The sequence below is a fragment of the Ambystoma mexicanum genome, chromosome 1q (assembly GCF_040938575.1).
Source record: "Ambystoma mexicanum isolate Mex_15411 chromosome 1q, UKY_AmexF1_1, whole genome shotgun sequence".
In the NCBI taxonomy this organism is placed as follows: domain Eukaryota; kingdom Metazoa; phylum Chordata; class Amphibia; order Caudata; family Ambystomatidae; genus Ambystoma; species Ambystoma mexicanum.
The window spans coordinates 35,778,251-35,799,336 of record NC_090922.1 but is presented as its reverse complement, the minus strand read 5'-3'; the positions used below and the strand labels follow the sequence as shown (position 1 = coordinate 35,799,336).

General features: G+C 41.8%; 1 protein-coding gene across 2 annotated transcripts in view; it reads left to right on the top strand.

Moving 5' to 3' along the window:
- The first annotated feature begins 1,074 nt into the window (after positions 1 to 1,074).
- KARS1 (lysyl-tRNA synthetase 1) overlaps positions 1,075 to 21,086 on the top strand; it is a 273,069-nt gene continuing 253,057 nt past the window's right edge. Inside the window, exons 1-2 of one of the 2 annotated variants that reach the window (XM_069635463.1) lie at positions 1,107 to 1,227; positions 15,063 to 15,249. In XM_069635463.1, coding sequence (XP_069491564.1) covers positions 1,125 to 1,227; positions 15,063 to 15,249 — 290 coding nt within the window. In that variant the 5' untranslated portion in view covers positions 1,107 to 1,124. Of the gene's footprint in view, positions 1,228 to 15,062; positions 15,250 to 21,086 lie in introns of both variants that reach the window. The other variant, XM_069635464.1, reaches the window with a different exon arrangement.

The window sequence follows — 21,086 nt, the reverse complement described above, 5'->3', positions numbered from 1 at the left end:
CGCACCACTTCCACTCCGCTGACGTGGTAGTGGGCGCTTTTGAGTGTTTGGTCGGTTTCACCATGGGTTCCACCTCCTTTGCCTTAAAGGAGACTCCACACCACTGCAGTCCTGGATAAAACGTCCAGAAAAAAAGTCACATTTCCGATTTTTGCAGCACAGTAGAAAAGTAGAGGCAGCAGCAAGGGGGTCTTGCACCAGCACCGACAACACCACTTGCGCACCACTTCCGCACATTACCTATGCAGGTGATTTAATATTTGCAGGATATATCCTGGTCACTCAGTTTTCTCAGGGACTGAGCCCTTCGAAGCTTGTGTGGATAATCTCACGTTCGTGAAAGGAACACAATTCTTTCCGGCCACCAGGTGGCGCTGAATACACTCCGTAAAGTGTAATTTACATGACAGCTGATCGCCCAACGCTGCTTTCACTTTCACTTTAGACTGTATAAATGTATTTGTCTTCCTTGAAGTGATTGTTATACTATTAAAACAGCTTCACTAATGATTTGCTATAATGCTGTGCCATATGTAATAGTGACCTTTCACAAAGTTAAAAACAGTATAGGTATCTTGGCTTTTTGATTTATTTATTTTATTTTATAGGTATCTTGGCTTGCTCATGCCAACTTCCGCAAAGCCCAAGAATATCACAGGCTGATGACATTCGGTGCAATGTCCCTTTGGGTTATGTCACTTCTGAAGAACTTAAAAAAGAAGTTATCGCATATGCAACCGAGGAGCCCTGCAATTGTTTTTGCGCACAGGATTGTAGGATAGTCTAAGGCAGTTGAGCCAAGTCACTCATTCAACAACGCTGCCTAGTAGCCATTGCTGGAAGTTCACCGCCAGTTCTGAACCAAGGCATTGTGGGTATGCAAATTAGCTCAAACGCGAGCCTTTTTCCGTGAAATTGGCTCTATTTTAGAGGGTAGTGATACGTTATACATAGCCTAATAAACCAAAGACAGACATTTGGAAATCCTAGCTTTGGCCCAGAAGAGAAATTCAACACGGCAATAGCCTTTATGAATGAAGTCTTTCTTTTATCTCGAAGACTGCATTTTCAGCCTATCACGTGCTCCCTCGCAGTGGCTCCGCCCCGCGCCCTTTCAGAGTAGCATGTTCCCTGCTCGGAAGTTCCTTCCTTCAAACCCTTCATTGCAGCCATGGCGGACGTTCTGGAAATGCCTCTTGTGGATCCGGAAAACAAGCTCAGTAAAAAGTAAGCAGTGTGCTGTAGGACATGCCTAATCAGGCGTGCCAGTTGTGTTGGCAGTTTGTCTTTCCTGATGTCCCTGTTTTAAGACTTAGTTTGTATTGGCTTAATATCTGTGTAGCGGGAACTCCATCTCCCGTCGTACAGCGCAGGTTACGTCACGTGGAACGTGGGCCTTGTGGGTATTGATTTGTGTTAAGAGCTCTCTAGCCGGTTTTCTTGGTGTGTTTCAGAACTACAAACCCCAGCGAGACCCCTAGTAGTGGGTGCGTATGATGCAACCAGAGAATGTCATCGAATGACCCGCGTTACTTTCTGCTCCCGGGGAAATGTGGTGCCTCTTTGTTATCTAGGCAGAACTCTACGGTATACCATTGGCGACTCTGCTTCTCTTGACCCCGGTATACAAATACTACTCGGGAACATAACTTACTTTTGGTCCCTGTGGAGCATCTGTCAAGTAGCCCCGTGTATAGAGGACCACCTTTTTGATAATCGTGGCTTTTCAGTCAAAGGGTATTTTTGACGCTTTTTGTTTCGTTTGTACACAATATAAAGAAGAGCAGACAGCTGCTGGATACCGAAATAAAAGATAGGCTAAAGGTGCCCCCTCGTGACATGGGGCTGGTTTAATGGGTGCCATTGTAAACGAGTAACTAAACCGACCGGTCCATCTGGACATGTGTCAATCTTGTGTAGTGTCAGGCTATCTCCCGAGCGTGAGATAATCAGGCCGGATATGCTAGAGCCAGACCAGATATGGGGCATAGTGTTGCCCATAAAATATCATGAGTATGCAGTGACTAGTTGGTACAGGAAAGGGGGACTAGGTGTGTGTTAGAGTCCGGCCCCACTGTGATGAGTGTGGTGTGTGAATCTCCAAGTGTGTTGCCCCTTTAAGGGAGTGTGTCCCTCGCCTGTGTATTGCCCATTTAACATGAGTGTTATGGCCCAGGCTATTAAAAGGAGCCTCTGCAGACACGTGCACCAGAACGGCTACAGACTTCCAAAGAGGAATGACTGAGTCCCTGTCTCGCTCATGTAGGCCTGCAGGCCCACACCGTGGGAGCACAGGCTTGCAGGCCATGATGCTGTGGGACCTTCGTGGCAGAGGTGGGCATGGTTCGTCCTGCCCCCACTCCTAATGGCACGGGTGTCCCATAGCACCATGGGGCCTGCTGAATGTCCATAGTATTTGGGCACAGAGAGATTTTTTGGCTGCTGCAGTGAAGAAAAGCTTTTTCTACGCGAGCAGCTGAAACGTTATAGATCACACCTTGCTGCCCTCCCTCCTGTGTTGGTCTATTTCCTATGAGGAACGCCGCAATGATCAGGACTGAAACAGGTTGAGGTAGCGGGTTCTTTTCAAAGATATTAAATCTATGGACTCATTGAAGAATGTGATGACTGTCTACAGATTAAACGCTCCACCTGTTACCAGAACCAAGATGTATTGACCACTTGTTGGTATTTTTTGTTGGTTGTTTATATCAGGTCTTCAAAATTGAGAGCGGATTCGATTATTGCTCAACCTCACCACCACGGCAGTTAAACAGCGCTTCTTTTTGCGTTGTTGTGGATGTGTATAGTGGAAATCTTTGATTCCCTGAAGAAGTTCATGTATTAATTGTAATAGTGTGTATGAACGAAACATGTTGGGCAAAAGAGTACCATAAAGTGGCGGACAGCATAATCCAAGAAAAACCACTTCCTAAATTTTCCAAACGCTGCAGCAACACTCCACTGGAGAAAGGGGTGCTCTGCACTGTGCGGTAATAATATCACGCAATACGACTGGGAGCAACCCAATTGGGGACACGAACAATTTATCCACTCCACTGCCGCAGCCCATTGTCACCTTGTTTGAGTACGTCCGATAATGTATAATGTTCCTTACCCTGCCTAGACACGGCTGCACCTATTCATTCACTATCTAGCAAAATGCGCTCCTAATAACATATACGAGTCTCTGTTCACTGCCCATATATTGCGTTACGGGTAGTGTCTGTTAGCGATTACCGATAACATAGTGCTGCCAAAGTTATACTGCTGCCCGTTATTTCATGCAACACTCTGTCAGGTTTTACTGCGTACCTAACGCTGCTCAACTACTGCTTGTGTGCCATTTTGCATTTACATGCTGACATTATTAAATTGCTAAGCTGCATAGCCGTATGCTACCATCATCAATCACACTAACTGCCTAATTACTGCTGTGTATGCTATTCCTGCCTGCCACGTCTCTGATATACATCTGTATATTACATAGAATTACCCCTCGGCACTAGTGTGCGCTTCCTGCTGCCTCCTCATCTCACTACTGCCCCCCCACACACTTGTACCCACTGCGTGCACCCCATTTACCACCAGTCTGCAGCGCCCCTCTTCGCCTGCCGCACCTCCCCATCACTGGAACATATTGCGCGCTGCCATTATCTCCCCCTTATTGCCAACAGGCACGACTATCACTATAGCCTTCCTATAGCACGCCATGCGCCTATCCATGCGCTCCCCCTCTGTGTACTCCTGGACACTAATAGTGGACGGCTCCAAATCCTGCCTCTGTCTGTATGTTTTAAATTGTTTATGATGCACGGCCACAAATTGTGCCTTTAATTAAATTGTCTCTGCGAAACTGCCCAAAATCGTGCCTCTACTTGCATTTTTTTTTAAAATTGTCTTTGATGCAAGGCTCCAAATTGTGCTCTGCCTCTATCTGTAACTTCAAATTGACTGCATTTCTCGTGCTCCTAGTCACTCAAAAATATTTTTTACTGTCAAACTCTTGCGTGAACTGTACATTCCCCCCTATCCTCCTGCTACAGCCCCCACAGACCGCACCGCGCTCACCACCATCTTCACTACCTACCTCGCCTTCATCCACACCATGAGGTTGACAGCTCCTCCCTCTCAACATGCTGCCCTTCTTACCATCATCTCCACATTTCTCGCATTACACTTAGTCACCAACTCACCATCCTACCACCGCCACCTACCCCATCTACATGCCCACTCCTTCCTCACCCACGACTACACTGATCCCTGATATCCACCTCCTCAACATGTCTGGATCCCCTCATCCAAATGGTGACTTAGTAATCACTCCTACGCACCGTCCCAACGGCATTCTCAGATGCTTCAGACTTAGAACTCTCACCATGCCATTACTTACCAGCACCACCCAAACGCCTACCAGGATCAGAAATTCCAGACTAGGAATCTGCACCACCTACAAGCACCATAGCCTTATCTCCAGCCACACCACCCCCATAGCAAGACACACACTTCCTATTAATAATAAAACCAAGGGTGTCCCAGTCTCTGCGCCAAGGAAGTGTACAGATTGTTGAGTAGTTTCAATTGGATTTATTCACTGATTAAATTTAGGACACTGGCGAGTGTGAATTAGTGTCTGCTTGAATTTCAACGCATTGGAATCCAAGCAGACACTAATTCACGTTCGCCAAGCCTTTCCGCAATCGCGAGGCAATTTGAGAATCATTTCTGGCAGTGTCCTAAATTTATGGAACAATAGTTTCCTTTTTAAGGAAACTAGCGTCCCCTGCACACTATCGACAAAAGGCTGAAAGCCTGTATTAAGAGTTTTACAGGGTACAGTAAGTAACCTAGTAGTTTTTTACAACAATAATTTTCAGTTTTTAAATAAATTTCATTGCTTTGTTTAGCTCACAAAGCTATTCTTAAATCACCCAGTTATTTCTTGACAACTTTTCTGTTTATCCAACAAACAGTAGTTTATTCATTTTATAACAACAAATCATAGATCACAATATAATGTGGCCCAACGCGTTTCGAGTATCAATTTTCACTCTTCATCAGGGGCAATGTGTTCTGTATTCTTAACATTAAATACAATTTCTGAAGAAAAAAGTAATAAATTAATTATCTAATATATGTATTAATGTTTATACTTTTGAAACACAACAAGGTACTTCATTAGTTAGAGGTACACAAAAGAATACACAATTAATGGCATCATTGCATATTTTCAACCAATTTCATTAGCTTAAAAGATTAATTTTGTAAAAAGAATGAACTTTTTCACCAAATGCTTGCACTCTAAAGTATAAACATGAATACATATATTAGATAATTCATTTATTACTTTTTTCTTCAGAAATTGTATTTAATGTTAAGAATACAGAACACATTGCCCCTGATGAAGAGTGAAAATTGATACTCGAAACGCGTTGGGCCACATTATATTCCAAACCCGCCATCTGTCGTCTTAATACCTGCCAAGCCAAACCACGCCAAAACAAAACCACACAACCTTCGGATCTCAAATGCGTACTGATCAATGCTTGCTCCCTTCCCGCTCATGCGCTGGAAATAAATGGCCTACTACTTAGTCAAGACCTAGACATTCTAGGTATCGCTGAAACCTGGCTGCCCGGGGCGTGTGGCCCCGCTATCTCCCTAGCCCTGCCATCAGGGTACTTCATCCTTAGACAGGACAGGACCTCCAAAACTGGAGGGGGGTTGCATGTATCTACAAAGAAGCCCTATCCATTAGGCCAATCCCTCACGTATGGGAGGGTAACGTAGATATCTTATCAGTAAAACTATCGCTATCACCCAATAATACAATTAATATCCACATCCTATATCGGCCACCAGGACTCCCTGCAGACTTCCAGGGACACATCATCCACTTACTGAATGACAATCTTAAAAAATCCACTAAATCCTTACTCTTAGGAGTTATAAACCCAGTATTCAATGATCCCAACGACAAAGTCGCAAACGCACTTGCCAAAGACCTCTCAGATCTAGGTTTCACCCAAAAAATAGAAAGTCCCACCCCTCTAAAGGTCACATTCTTGATTGGGTTATTGACCACAACTTTAACTCTTCCATCTCATCTAACATTGCCTACCCTTGGACAGAACACAATTGCATTCAATTCACTATTCCCACAGCCTCATGCACTAAAATCACCACGTCCGCACCATCCACTCTAGCTAGAAGTTCTAAGAAGCTTACCGCAGATAATATCCGACCATATCTTAACGCCCCAGGCCTATCACCTCCCTTCTCACAAGACCCCACTATCCTAGCTGATATCTTCAGGGACACCCTCACTAATGCAGTTAATGCCATAGCACCATTAGAATGCAAGAATGAAAAGAAGTCTTTCCACTGGAACTCCTGGTTCACAGAGGAACTTCAGACAATGCGATCGAACAAAAGGCAGATGCTAAAAATAGGCAATCTAACCCTAGTGACGCCACCAAAGATAACTTTAAATCAGCTGCCTTGCAGTATAAACATGCTATCTTCACCGCCAAATCGAATGCTTTCAATCTACGAATAGCTAATGCTAACTCGCAAACTAAAGGGATATTCACCATCTTTAAGGAACTCGCCACATCCCCCTACCAGCACTGATGAAATCATCAAGGATGAAGCCTGGTGCGCAAGCATTCAAGCTGCTATGCTGAACAAAATTGACCTCTTACAAAATAAAATCCAGGCGCACCTCAAAGCCCTATCAAGCCAGAATAGGCCTCCTCAGACTGCACGATCACATAGTACACCATCTCCCAAAAGTCTCCTTTAAGGACATCTCTGAATCCGAAGTCGTAGATCTCCTCAAACACCTCAAACCTTCCCTTTGCAAGGGAGCTATATGCCCCCCTAAGATCATAAAAGATTGTGCTAAGGACCTTGCCACTCTTCTCACGGCTTTTATCAACTCTTCATTCAAAACTGGCATAGTCCCCGACAATCTCAAAGAGGCATGGGTACGTCCCCTCTTGAAAAAATCCTCACTAGATCCGACCCAACCAAACAACTACCGGCCCATAACCACCGTCCCATTTCTACTAAAAATACTGGACAAGGCGGCGCACAGCCAGATCCAACTACACCTTGAGAACAATTCTATCTTGGAGGGGAAAAAGACAATCTGGGTTCCGTAAAGGGCACGGCACAGAAACGGCCTTATTAGACTTAAAAAACGAAATCACTCAAATACTAGATAAATGCAAGCCTGCCCTCCTCCTCCTAGACCTCTCTGCTGCCTTTGATTTGGTAGACCACAAAACACTTACCACTCACCTCACGCAAGCAGCACAATTCTCCACTCAAGCAACTTCTTGGATCTCCTTTCTAGAAGGCAGAGCAATGAAAGTATTCTCTAACATAGCAAATGCAGCACCCACCACCATCCACTGCAGTGTCCCATAAGGGTCGTGCATTGCTCCCACACTATACAACCTCTTCACAAAGCCCCTCTTTGACAAACTTGATGCTCTTGGGATTGCATATACCAACTATGCAGACGATGCCCAAGTACTCTTACCCCTAACCGGCTCATATGTCCAAGACGCTGCAGCACTACAGCAAATCTACGCCACTATCCAAGCCTGGATGGCCGAGAATGGCCTCTGCCTCAATGGAGAGAATACAGAGATTCTCATCCTTGGTCAAAAGTCTACTCTAACCAAGCTAGATAGCAGCTATTCCAACTTCAACATTGACAGCTCCATCATTCCTGTTCTATCTTCCGTAAAAACATTAGGGGTTCACATTCACGCTGCGCTATCCATGGATAAGCAAGTCAATGCTATTGTCTCGGCCTCGGCACTAAGCACCAAAACTCATCAACGCCATAAAACCCTTCCTAACCAAGACCAACTGCCTTTGAATAGCAAGAGCTACCATAGGTGCTAAATTAGACTACTGCAACGCTCTCTTAGCAGGCATTTTTTATTAAGAATGTAAACAAAGTCACTCAAAACAATGAGCTAAGAGCGGCTCTGAGCATTCCTAGAAGAGATCACATCTCTGAAGCCAGACAGGCAGCCCACTCGCTCCCAGTCAAGGACCGCATCACCTTTAAAAATCCTCACTATTGCGCACAAATGTATCAATGCCACAGCCCCCTCATACCCATCAGAAACACTATCCAGAGCCACCTCAGCCCGACCCATCAGAGCACGCTACACCAATCAACTCAGTATCCCACACATCAACAGAACCAAAGGAGGAGGGCTTAACTTCCCGTACATAGCACCCAAGTTATGGAACTTGCTCCCTACCTCCCTCAGACGGAAACCTCCCTCTTTACGTTTCAGAGAAAACTGAAAACCTCTCTCTTCAACTAGCATCTAACCCTTCTAACCTCTCTCAACTAGCATCTAATGCTTCTAACCTCTCTCCTCAACTAGCATCTAACTCTTCTAACCTCTTACCCCCTCTTTCCCACTGCACCCAAATCTATGTATTCTTCAACACGTGTAAAATGATATTTCTGCTTCTCATTGTATGTAACCAGCGCCACGATGCCCACGGGCTGTTGTGCGCTTAAAAAATATGAATGAATAAATAAATAGGGGAAATCAGTTTCCCATGTAATTTGAATCTTAAATCCTTCCCACTTGAAAACTGATTCCACAAAAAACAAGTGAAAGTACCCAATTTATTAGTACTACAGTAGTGTCCATAGCAATCCCCCACCACATTGGCGACAAGGATGGGGGAGGCTGAGCGGCATTTCTGGTGCATTGCGCGCGCAGCTGGGCAGAGCCTCAATAATGAGGCCTCGGCTCAGACAGAATTGGGAGGCAACTGGCGGACGGTTAGCAGGCATGCTGGCCGCTTTTACACCATGTGACACATCACGAGCCCTGTGGCACATGCTTCACATTACAACACCCCATGCCATGGATGAAGCTGGTTATGTGTTTTGGTTGTATTTGTGACTAAAGTATGTGCTAAGATGCATCTGTGTACATGTGACTATATATCTGAATATGTTGATTTGTACGCGCCTTTTGCTGGTCACAAAGGAGTGTTCTGGCATGACACTGAAAAATGATCAGCTTTATTTCAGAGATGGGTGGCAACAGTAAAATAGGTGGCGTTTGAGAAATGCTGCAAGTTTTACCCTGCGTCCAATTCAGAGTTTGATCAAATACCACTGGCTGTATGGCATAGGAATGCAGAGGTCAATAGTTGAGGCTGTCATTCTACCAAAAATCTGGCTTTAGGTGAAGGTAAAAAATCCATATTGGCCCCAATATTTTCAGAATCGTTTTTTTTCTTTTTTCTGTTTCAGGTGCTTTCTTTAACATGGTGAAAATGGTTGTTAGAAAGGGCCATGGCCAGGGAGTGAAAAGGTGGGCATCTCTGATGGCCCCTTCAAACCGTAGTCGTGTGATGTATGAAAGAGTCAGACTCCATTTCCACCTTCAGATTTAAGGTGGAAATGTCTTGAACAATTAACTTTTATGTTCCCACTAGCATAGGTGGTGGTATTTCCGAAATGCCTCCCTTATCTGATTTTATACTATGGGAGGTTTTTGTCTCTTCCCACTCTGCTAGATATATACAAGGCCTCGATGTGCTTTTGTTTATAACTCACAGTATAAGGAGCAGTGGATGTATGCCTGCCTCTAACAAGTCACTGCCACCCACAGGTGGTCCATTCCTGCAACACATACAACGCACCGCTAAGCTGCAATATTTTAGGGACTGGCGCTGGTTAAGGGCCAGTTACATTTAGCGCACCAACATGATTGATGGTGTTAACGATCTTCGTATACTTTTAAGAATGAGATGACTCCATCGGCCAACACGCCCACTCTAAAAACGGTTACAGCACCACTGCCTAGCAAGCAGCTTGTTTATAATCGAGTCAGTATCTGTTCAGCTTTGTTGAAGAACTAGATTTTCAGTTTGTGCTTAAGGTGTTGCATCAGTTGGAATGCAAGAGAAAGCGAAAGTAGTAATTTATACTTATCTAGCTGCCTATCCCCTTTTAAAGCTTTCTGGAATCTCCTCTTGCACAGTGGCAAAATACTTTGTGAAACTGCTCGGCAACAAGGTGATAAGCACTTGATTTGGCGTATTGACCTAGCCACTATGTCTGTAGCGTGTGGCCATCCCTGTAGCAGCATTCTCCTCCCAAGATTCATTCGATTTGTGCTAAGCACGACAGGAGTTGCTCTGTTCAACCAATATTTTCATGGCTGGCTTTATCATGTTGAGTTCATTTCTGAAACCGCAGAGTTTTGTCACTCCCTGTTTGAAATACTTGAACTGTTCAAAAGGCTTAGTGAGTCAAGTGCTCACTGCAGTGATCGCTATTCTGCATGGAGGACGTCGATTTCAAAATCCATGAAAGATTCGCCCCTCCATCTCTTACGAGATGGCTACTGTGAGAACCCTCAAGTTGTGAAATAGTAATGACTGTGCTACAAAGTACAAAAAATGTGGCTATGGCAATGCAGGAAAGTAGGTCTATTGATCAAACTATTCTAGTTCGAATTTTATAGGTCGAATTTTTCTCAAAAAATGTCAATGGCGAGTTGTGCTTAGCCAATATTGGTAGGATTGGGAGAGTTTGGGCGGCGTGCAGAGGCTCATGGGGGGTGGGGATGTCTCCCCGCTTTCTATCAAATTCGAGCAAAACATTTGAATTCAAACTAAAATGGCTCGAGCAAAACTATTAATAAGACTTGCATCCGCGATGCTTTGGATGTTTTTATGTTCCTGATGGTAGTGCTCTTTGAGCAACAGGGTGGTGCATCATTAAGATGATGAAAATTATGTGTTATTTATGTAGGGCTTTCACCAAAGTGCTTTACATAGAACCTATTTACATACAGTATCACCCAATCAAAGTTGGTACTCCTTTATCCACCTCGGAAAGAGGAAAGGTTGGGTTGGCCGGAACAGTAGATGGCAGCAGCGAGTGGTCAAGATATAAGCACACCTACATTTAAGACTCCTTGACAGTGGGAGAAGGGCCTGTGTCTCACAAAATGGCAGATATATGATCATAGCTGAATTTGCGATTATTAGATGGTGATAGAAAGGCTTGGGGTTCGCAGAGTGGCAGATATGAACGCACCTACGTTTGAGATTCCGAAGGGCATTTAAGTGCGCTTGGATTCCCACTGGTCTTACCAGAAGATGTCACAGGTGATTGGTGCAATTATTGCAAGCTTTGGTTATTTAAGGTGAGTTGAGCGTTAACGTGGCTATTGGTACCTGAAAGTTGTGCCTACCGTATCGGTTGACGCTGGTTGATGGCCGCCTAGTTCCCGTCTGGCAGGTGTGGACAATGAACACTGTCAGGACAGCTTGTGTTGGTCGCTGGTGGAGTTTCTTGGTCACCACCAAGATGAGTGGAGGTGGGACGCAAGCTAGTGTTACAGTTGTATAGATGTGACGCAATGCTAGTCTTTCTACAAATCTTCTGAGTGTGACGCATGGCTAAACTTCACCAGGACGGAATGTGAATGCCTAAATTGGAGGCAAAGCAGAAGTGCAAACACCTAGAGTTGAGATATCTGAATAGATGGAGAACGCCCACGTATGGGGACGCAACAGTGAATAACACCACTGAGTGTTTGTTACACAGCATTGAAGGGGTATTCTTTACTAGTTGGCTGATTTTCGTATGCTTATGTTGTGTAGGTAATAAGAGAAGCAGGGCTTTTTGGAATACAGTGATTGCTGTACTCACCACCCAGACCCCACTTATCTTGTCAGTTGAAGGCAGAGGCACACCTGACTATTACAACCAATTGCAAGGGGGGAGGGTGGGGACAGGATGGAAGTCAGACACAAATCAAAGGACTACACCCCAGTGACTGCACACTCTAGGTGCAGACCAGCTCATAAAAACTGGCTGCGAAGACACAGAAATGCAATAGGAAGCCACCAGATTAACACAAACTAGTCAAAATAACGATTGAAAAAAGCACATAACCCCTCCACTGGAGCACATGAAACAGGCCAAAAACGTATTACAGTCAATGTAAAACTACTTACTGAGCACCAACCAGCCCCTAAGGCTGCTTTCCAAGTGGTTTCCTTAAAGAATCCTTCTAGATTGCAGTTCAGAAGGCAAGTGGCAAGTACACATCTAATCTATGCATAGCTTTATGCAGAAAATAATGACGACATAGCTAGGCAACCTTTTAGGAATAGAGTGTTTAGGACTGTGAATTATGCAGATATCACTAAATGTTACATTTTGAGCCCAAAGTGTGCAATGTTATGAATGGGGTCAAACCCAATCTTATCCAATGACATCTAATAAAAAGGAAAACTCTGTAGGTATAGGAAAGGAAAGCTGTTCAGGTTTCCAGCCTCCGCACAAGACACATTTTGGACCATCTGAGCCTGTTGTCCTATAAACAGCAAAGCTTTCGGTCACAGTTCAACAAGAAAGCTAGAGGGTGTCCAGGAGACCTCCTTCTTCCAAAGAGTACGACCCAAGCACCCATGACGAAGATGGTTGGAGTGCTGAACGATTAACTAGATTCTGGGATCCAGTGCAGCTAGCTGTGATCTCGGTTGACGAAGCAGTGCAGACGATGTCTCAGCAGTTTAAAGAAGGTATATTGCGGTCTTATGCAGTTGTAGGCCTCAGACCCTACCTCCTGCTAGTTCTTTATTAGTTGCTTCTCCAGGCATGAGGTAAGCAGCACAGGGAGAGGATAGTCCTTTTTCAGGAGACAAGGTGTCCTGGAGTTAAGGAACCTATCTGGTACTGTTGAGGGAAAGGAATGAGAGTCGGGTGTGGTTCCCTCAGTTGTAGGGAAGGCTGGATTATGCAGAACACAGCAGCTCTCTGCTGCAGTTTCAGGAGCGCTGCATCAGCAGAGCTTGCTTTGTTTTCCCCAATAAGTCTTCTTCAACTGCTTTGGGATCTGTCCCAGATATTTACAAATGTATTCAGCAGAACCCTCTATCTTGATAGTACTCTGGTAAGATGGATGCACATCCATCTTACCAATCAGTTACACTGAAGTATTCAGACATTTAGTGGCAGCCCAATCTGGAATGGTCACCACAGTAAAACATTCCAAGGCAAACACAGGATTTGGATGTAGTCGGCAGCACATGTTGGCAGGCACCTATTTGTGCAGCTTGCCATATCCGTTCGTGCTCACTCTTGTTTACAACTTCTAGTTTCAGCTAGGGATTGCCCTCTTAAGGGCGGGCACATGTTCTCATCCTTGCATGGTAAACGAAGCATGTTTTATGGACTTCAGAAACCAGGTTGACATTTTAATGGATATCTGCAGAGAAGAAGCCTTCCTAAATGCTAAAATGGTTGCGGCAGCATGTATCTGTCGCACATTAAATAAAGAACTGCAACCAGCCGTTGTGTAACACAACTAGTAGGAAACCTCTAGGGTGGGTGGTGGGTTAGGGGGATAGAATGTCTCCATTGAGGCATCCTTAGCTTAGCCTTTTGGGGACTCCCCAAGGCATGTCTGTTATATCGTCAGCAAAGTGCTAGATGGGGCTCACTGGAAAAAGGAAAACAAATAATTGGCATACCAGTAGGGCAAGCAAAAATAGTGAGCCATGATAAAACATTCGACTTAATGTCCTATATAATCATACAATAATGTTCGAGTGAAAAGTGGGGTGTCTTTTGGGAGTGTGAGTGATCAAAGATGATGCCGATAAATTTACAGTAACACATCCTGTGTGCGCAGTGATGCTGTGCAATTGGATTTAATGGGAGCTGCTGTCGGATGGCTTGAGAGGTAGTGAGACTATTGTTTCGTTTTTTAGTTACTTTTTGCCAGTCCATAGTTTGCTAATATTTTTTAATATATTATTGATGGTTATTTCTGTAGGTTGGAGGGTTCGGAAGGCAAGGGTTGGTAAGAGAGAAGGGGATTGGAATGGATAAAGGGCACACAGGGAGAAGGTCCTCGACAAATCTGGTTATCTGGAACACGGGTTGAACTGTATTCGACCGTGTTCCTTCGAGGCAAGGCCCCTTTGCTGAGTCCACCATGTTCTGCCACTGGACGCCCTTCTGCAGTACTTCTCCTGTGACCCAGGCAATTCAACCCCTCTCCTCCACACCGGTCCCACACGACTGTTCCTCAGTTTCTGCTCCTGGTTCCCTGCTGGTCCTGCCTCTCTTATTACAGAAATTGAGATAGCTCTGCCATGATCTCATCTTCCATTTCTTTGACCATTAGTACTGTGAGCCACAAGCACTCCGTGGGTGAATATTATTTTTCAGAAAACTTTATTAGCATTCCGGGCCTGGACCCGGGGTGCTAATAGCAATAATACCTGTGGTGGGTGGCTGGATCGTCTGGTAACTTCACTGGGGTCGAAGCTACAGGCCTGAACACTCTTTTATAATGTCCGTTTGCATGAGCTCTTTGCAGCAAAATGACAAGCTAAGTTGTGAGCATGCAGGAATATGGCAGTTTGAGCTTATTTTGGAAAGTTAGCAAATGCAGTTGGTGGCGCACCAAACGCTGAGATGGTCCTGCTCGAAATCGGTTGCAGTTAAATGCCACCAGCCATAACTTGCGTGTTGCTGTTATTTTGAATGGACCTGTATTGCTTCGTTTCCTTTAGTATGGTCCCAGAAGGTGGATTATGAATATCCTTTTAAAGGTTACTTTCGGCTCCATGGAGCCATGTCAATTTAAGGCCATCAATGAAGTTTTATGCGGTACACGTTTTTTCCTTTGTTAGTGTATTCCAATTTTTGACAAGTTTGAAGATTTTTGTTTGTTCAGTGGGGTGGGCTTGTATTTGGGTGTTTTTGAGGATTTTCTTTTCATTTGGATACACTTTGTCCATGGTATAGCTTAGTTTTTTTTTTTCTTTTCCTTTTCAATATACATTTCAAGAGTGTATCCTGTTTTGTATGAGGAGCTTTTCTTTGGTTTGTCGTGCAGTATGTTCATTATTGGTAGTTTGTAGTTTTTCCTTGGTTAAGGTGGAGGGTGGTGGTAGAACTGGGGGATCTTTTCTATCACTTTGTACTTCCATTCTTATGAGCCTTGACTGTGGCTTACTTCTGTTTTTGCTAGGTGATATTTCCCAACTGTGGACTCTCTTGCTTGTGGCCATGGTGACCCGGGTGGCCAGTAGGCTGTTTAGGGTGTTCGTTCATCAAGCTGGCTGGGCACAACAATGTCAGAAGGAAGATGTGCTGCTCTGTCACATTTCTACGTCTCCCTCTTTCTACAGAGACCAGGCCCTTCATGGTCAAAAAAGGTTGGTGCTAGAATATTATATTTTCGTCATCACCCTTGCCTCACCACAGCCTTTCACCAACCTTTTTTATTCATGACTGTCATTGCTGTAGCATTGTGTGGGATTGGTTGCCCAATACCAGCAAGACTGCATGTCTACCAATAGCTCTGTTTCGTTTGTTTCTGCTATGTGTACATGGCTGCCATATAAATTGAGATGGTGATACTGTGCTCATAGAGAAAGTTACCCATGTACTTTTTCTTCTAAAGCTCCATTACTTCGTTGAGAGCTGCCTGTGTTGGTGCGATCTCAAGGCACAATATCTGAAAAATGTCACAATATTCAGGAGTTGAATAACTTCATGAAGTCACTAGGCCTACAGGTTCTTAACTAGATATACAATGGCAAAAATGGGAAAGTCCACCTGCTGCATCATAGTGCCACTAGCCAGATGGGAAATATTCACATTAGCTGGTTAAGGGGTTTCTTACTTCATATGTCAGAATTGCATTTTCAGAGTTTTTGTCTAACATTTATTTCACAAACTCCTTCACGTTTCTGCTGTGTTCCTTTGTTTTTGGCTCCCTTCTGCCTTACCCGCCAGGTTTCAACCAAAGCCTTCCATAATGGCTATTTTTTTGTGCCCTGCCTTAAGAGTCCTTGTAACTCGGGTGGCTTGACTGTTAGCTTTTTGCTTTGTGTAACATGGCTTGACTTGGTGGAAACTGTTTTAACTGGCTGGGCCCTTTTTTAAATTTCATTATCTGATCTACAAGTTAATAAACATGCACATTGACAGCAAACAATAATATAGAAGATTTATTAATAATATGGAAGATTTAGCAAATGCATAATACTACAGAATAATTATTTAAACTGTGCATAATTTAGAATAAATCATTATATTGGGAACTTAAAATGATTTAAATTGATAATGTTACGTGTGATAAATGGGACTTACCGGGGGAGACAAACTGGACAGACCGAGGGAAACATTGGCATGAAGAGAAGGGGGAATAAAGGTAAACAAATAGGTAACCAAAAAGTCAAGTAAGATTTTGCGTTTTAGTATGCAGTAAAAATATTCCATTTGTTACATTTTGGTAAATTTCTGCAGGATAATGCATGCATTGTTCTCAATTCTGTAAAATGAGCAGATAAAGTTCTACCGAAGATAAGTCAGTTTCTGAGGTGTTTTTATTTTGATGCAATAAGGCGAAAAGCAAAATAAATGAAAAGGCAAAACCAATCTGGAGATTGTATGGACATCAAAACACCAACCATAAAATGACCCAGAGTGGAAGGTACTTTAAAGTTTTTTTCAATAAGAGTAAACATTTTTACATTTGGAAATGGAATGAGTGAAATCTGCAAGTGTGGATTGGCACAACCAACATAAATCAGAATATCAAAAATATCTAATACCACTTCTAACTGGTGTTATGCTCTTTGCAAGATAAAATAGTGTGATTGTGTAAGATGAGCTGCTACTGATGTAGTAATAGTTTGATTCCAAATGTGTACCCAAAAGTCTGGTGAAGGTTGTAAATTCCAGTCTAATTCCCATTGTTTACACATTTTAAAATTTAAAAGTTTCATCTCATTAGGGTTGGTTGAGAATAGAATATAGTTTAGATGCTTTAGTGGGTGAGGAGTACATTTTTAAATCTATGAATTTGGATGGCTCCTTTTGATTGCAATTGGTTATAGCTTTACCGATTTAAACATTTGCCAGGTTCATTTCTTTTGTAGTCAGTAGCAAGATAAAAATGGGGCAAAGTTGGGGAAGTGGGATAACTGTATAGTTATGAAATAAATGTTTTCAAATAAAATACCTGCAGTATACCATCTTGGTAACAAAATGATTGGTTTTAAAAGGGAAGGACTTCTTAAACCGCATTTGCGATATCTTGCATAGCATAAGAACAGTTTAATAAATAATTTAAGCATTTTTCATAGTGTAGAAGAGGCAAATTCTGAATACCTGGCCAAGATGATGTCTATAGGAGGTGCACACGTGATAATGGTGCAATAAGTTTTGTTTCTAATTTAATCCAAGTACGTGCATTCATGAGCTGTGAGGCATTATAATGTAGAATAATTTGTCCTACAAAAAAAGCTTGGTGATATTTTAGAAAATCTGGCAATTTTACACCCGCATTATCTGTATTTGCTTTAAAGAAGAGCTAATTTGGGAGTTTTATTTTTCCAAAGAAATGCGGATAACAATTTGTCAATTCTTTTAAAAGAACGTAGTGGATGAAATAAGACGGATCATTGAGAGATAATCTAATATTCACAAGCATCATTCAGAGTGTAGGCAACCCCACCAAGCAAGGAATGGAGGAGACCATTAATTAGTCAATTAATTCATTTTTATCAAAAATTATATTTTTATTCAGGACTAGTGGAAGGAATATCTTTTGATATAAGGATGCCTAGATAGCCATTGCAGGAAGTGCACAATTTCCTACCATATAAGGTAAGCCAGAGATGGAACAGGAATTGGTTATAGGTAAAATGTCAGATTTATCCAATTTAATTTGTACCCAGAAACTTTGTAGAATTCGTCAGTAATATTAGTCAATGAAGGAACGGATGACTAAGGTTAAGATGTATATCGGGGTTTGGAATTGAGAGGAGCTGGGAGCGATTTAGCTCCTGGTTCTAGCACAGTAGTGACTGGTTAGCTGGAAACCAACAGCTACCAGGAGCTACCTTTTGGTTCCTAAGGCCAACTGGTGCTTTCCAAGCATGTAAATGTGATATTACCTTTGTATTTGATAACGTTAATAAAGAAGAAGAATTAGAACACATCTGATATATATTTTAAGACACAATGGTTTACACAAAATGCACAAAAAGTAAAAGGAGCATCTTTGGTAGCTCATGGGTCCCATGTGGTAGATCCTCCCTACAGGGTGATGCCCGACACCCAGGAGCTGGATTTAGCTCCTGCTCATTGAATATCAATTTCAAACTCTCATAATATATATCATATCATCAGCATAGGGAGAGAATTTGATCGAAACATTATTTATAGTACTACCCTTAATTCTATCATTGGAATGAATGCTTTGTAGCAAGGGTTCCAAAGCTGCCAGAATAAATAACGTGTAAAGTGAACACCCCTGTTTGGTAACACGCGTAATGGGGATTGATTAAAAGTGTTATTAATAAAAAAAAGTCTAGTAGAGGGTTAAGAATAGAGACGTTAAATACATTTAAGAAAGGTAGGGGTAAAAATGTGCCATTTCAAAGATTCCTACATAAAAGGCCAAGAGACATGATCTAAAGCTTTCTCAGGATGACGTATAAGAAGAATAAGAGGATCTGAAGATTTTTGAGCAAAGGCGAGGATATTAAAATGGTCTGATGTTTGAAGAAGCAAATCTACCTTTAATGAAGCCCAATTGGTCTATATTGATTTAGTTTAGTCTGTTGCCGATGTTTATTTTAGAAAAATATTATTGGTTGGGAGTTAATGAGAGAAATGGGTTGATGATTCTTGACACCGGAGAGATCTTCATCTGCTTTTGGGAATATAATTTATAATTCCAAAAGTACCCAAACTTTGAACCTGAGAAAAGAAATAGTTAAATAAGAAGTTTAGGGGAAAGTAGCTCTGAAAAGGAATGATGAAAATCTATAGGAAACCCATCTGGGCCAGGAGCCTTGACAATCGTAAGATGAAGAATAGCTTAATGAATTTCTTGTAAAGAAATGGGAGAGTCCAAAAAAATACATCTACTGGATAGTCTATAACAAAAAGTTTATGTAAAAATGTGTATTGTCATTATCAAAAATATTGTTGGACTTCTAAAGATCTGAGTAAAAATCATAAAAAGAACTGTTAATTACTGTTAATTTGATTAACCCTAATGCCTTGTCGATTAACAATAGAGGTAATAGTTGTTTTCCTTCTTCTTTAATAATATTTGCCTTTTGTTCTCAATAAAGAGGAACAGGCTTTGTTGGAGTTTAATTTATTAAATTCAATTTGTTTTGTTAAGAGATTTAAATGTAGTATCTAAGGGATTATTAAGGTCGGGCGATTCCAATAATTTTATATACGGAATCTTTCTTTTTGGAAGCAACATATTGTATTATAAAGACTCGTAAAGTTGCTTTGAATGCATCCCAATTGCTTTGTAAGGAGGTGTTTTGTGGTTTTTTATTAATAAAAAATTCAGCACAATGTTTTTTCATTTGTTGGAAAAAAGTGGGATCATTTAATAAGAATGAATTAAATCTCCATCTATAAAGAAGAGAAGTTGGCTTGAAGATTCCATTCTAAGACCGGGAAAACGGGGTCATGGTCCGATATGTCAGTTGGGCCAATTACTGTGTGAAGAATAGTGGTAGCACAAGGTGCATTAATAAAGATGTGATCAAACCTGGATAAAGATTTATGTTGAGGAGAGTAGAAGGTATATTCTTCATAAATCAGGGTGACAATAAACACCATATATCAATAATCGTCTTTAAAGCTAACAAATTGTTTGTGATTTAGAATTAATGTATTTGGTATCAGATTTTCGGTCCAGAACAAAATCACAGATTTTATTGCAATCCCACCAAATAATAATGCTTCCTAGTTTCATTTAACAATTTTAGGTTCAGGGGTATTGGGTCCATAAATATTGACAATGGTGACCGGTAACTTATTCACGTCTCAATGATCGACCAACCCCCTGCGAGGTCATCTTCTTCTTTAACTAGTTGTAAATTGGTTCTTTTATTGACCAGTATGCCATCCCTGCCTTTTTGTCCTACAGCAGGAGCAAAAAAGGTATGACTGACCAAAGTCTATTTCATTTATTATTTTTGTCGATTGAATCTAGGTGGGGGTTCTTGAAAGCAAGCAATATCAACCTTGTCTTTGCCCTGGTGACTCAGAATTCTTTGCCTATTTACAGGATGATTTATACCCTTTAAATTCCACAAGACCATTTTAATACTCATTCTGGCATAAGCGTAATTATGTGATCAGACTATATGAACTACATACATAAAACTTAAATACCAGTAAATCCAATTTATGCTCATTTAATATATAGTTCCATGAATCAAAATAAATAGAAGTTATACGTAGAAGTAAAATCTTAGAGGCAAAAACCTACAGGAAGGTAATGTTTGAGAGGAGACAAAGATTGTAAAGGACGAGAAGCAAATATTAAAGAAATATGTAGGATAAGCAAAAAATGATAATATAGGGAAATATACATTCCATTGGAGCAGCCACAGGCAAGAACAAGATGAGCTAATGTGAGTCCAGAGGCACCAAACCAAGCAATTTGAACAAAAGGTAAGAAAGAAAAACCGCATCTTCAAATTCGCAACTTAAAAGGAACAGTAGTAATAAATGCACATTTATTTATTTGAGGCTGCAGCATTAAGATAGATTTGTTTTATAGGCAATCTGGATTTGTTTCTATGCTTATCAGGGGCATCATGAGAATTTGATGAAGGCTTGAGATCAAACCTACTTCTGGACTGATGAGATATGCCATTTTTCAAATCTTATAGTAGTTAATAGAGCTGGATGCTTGTAGTGGTTGTTGTGAGTTGGAGCACCTCACAGAAGAAAGATAACCTATGGTTGAGGTATCCATATCGGGACATTCAAGTAACTTGATAAGGGTGTATAGTTCATCAGGATCCGAATACTCTCTAGTAATGCTATGAGGAGGCTTGATGATTCTTGCGGGTTCCAGTAAGCCATATTTAATGTAATTTTTTTTCAGTGCTGGTCTCTACTCGAAAAACCTTTTTCCTTTTATCCGGAGTACTTTTTGAAAAATCTTGTGAAAAAATATATCTTATTACCATGGAAAGATAGAGCGATTTACTTTTTT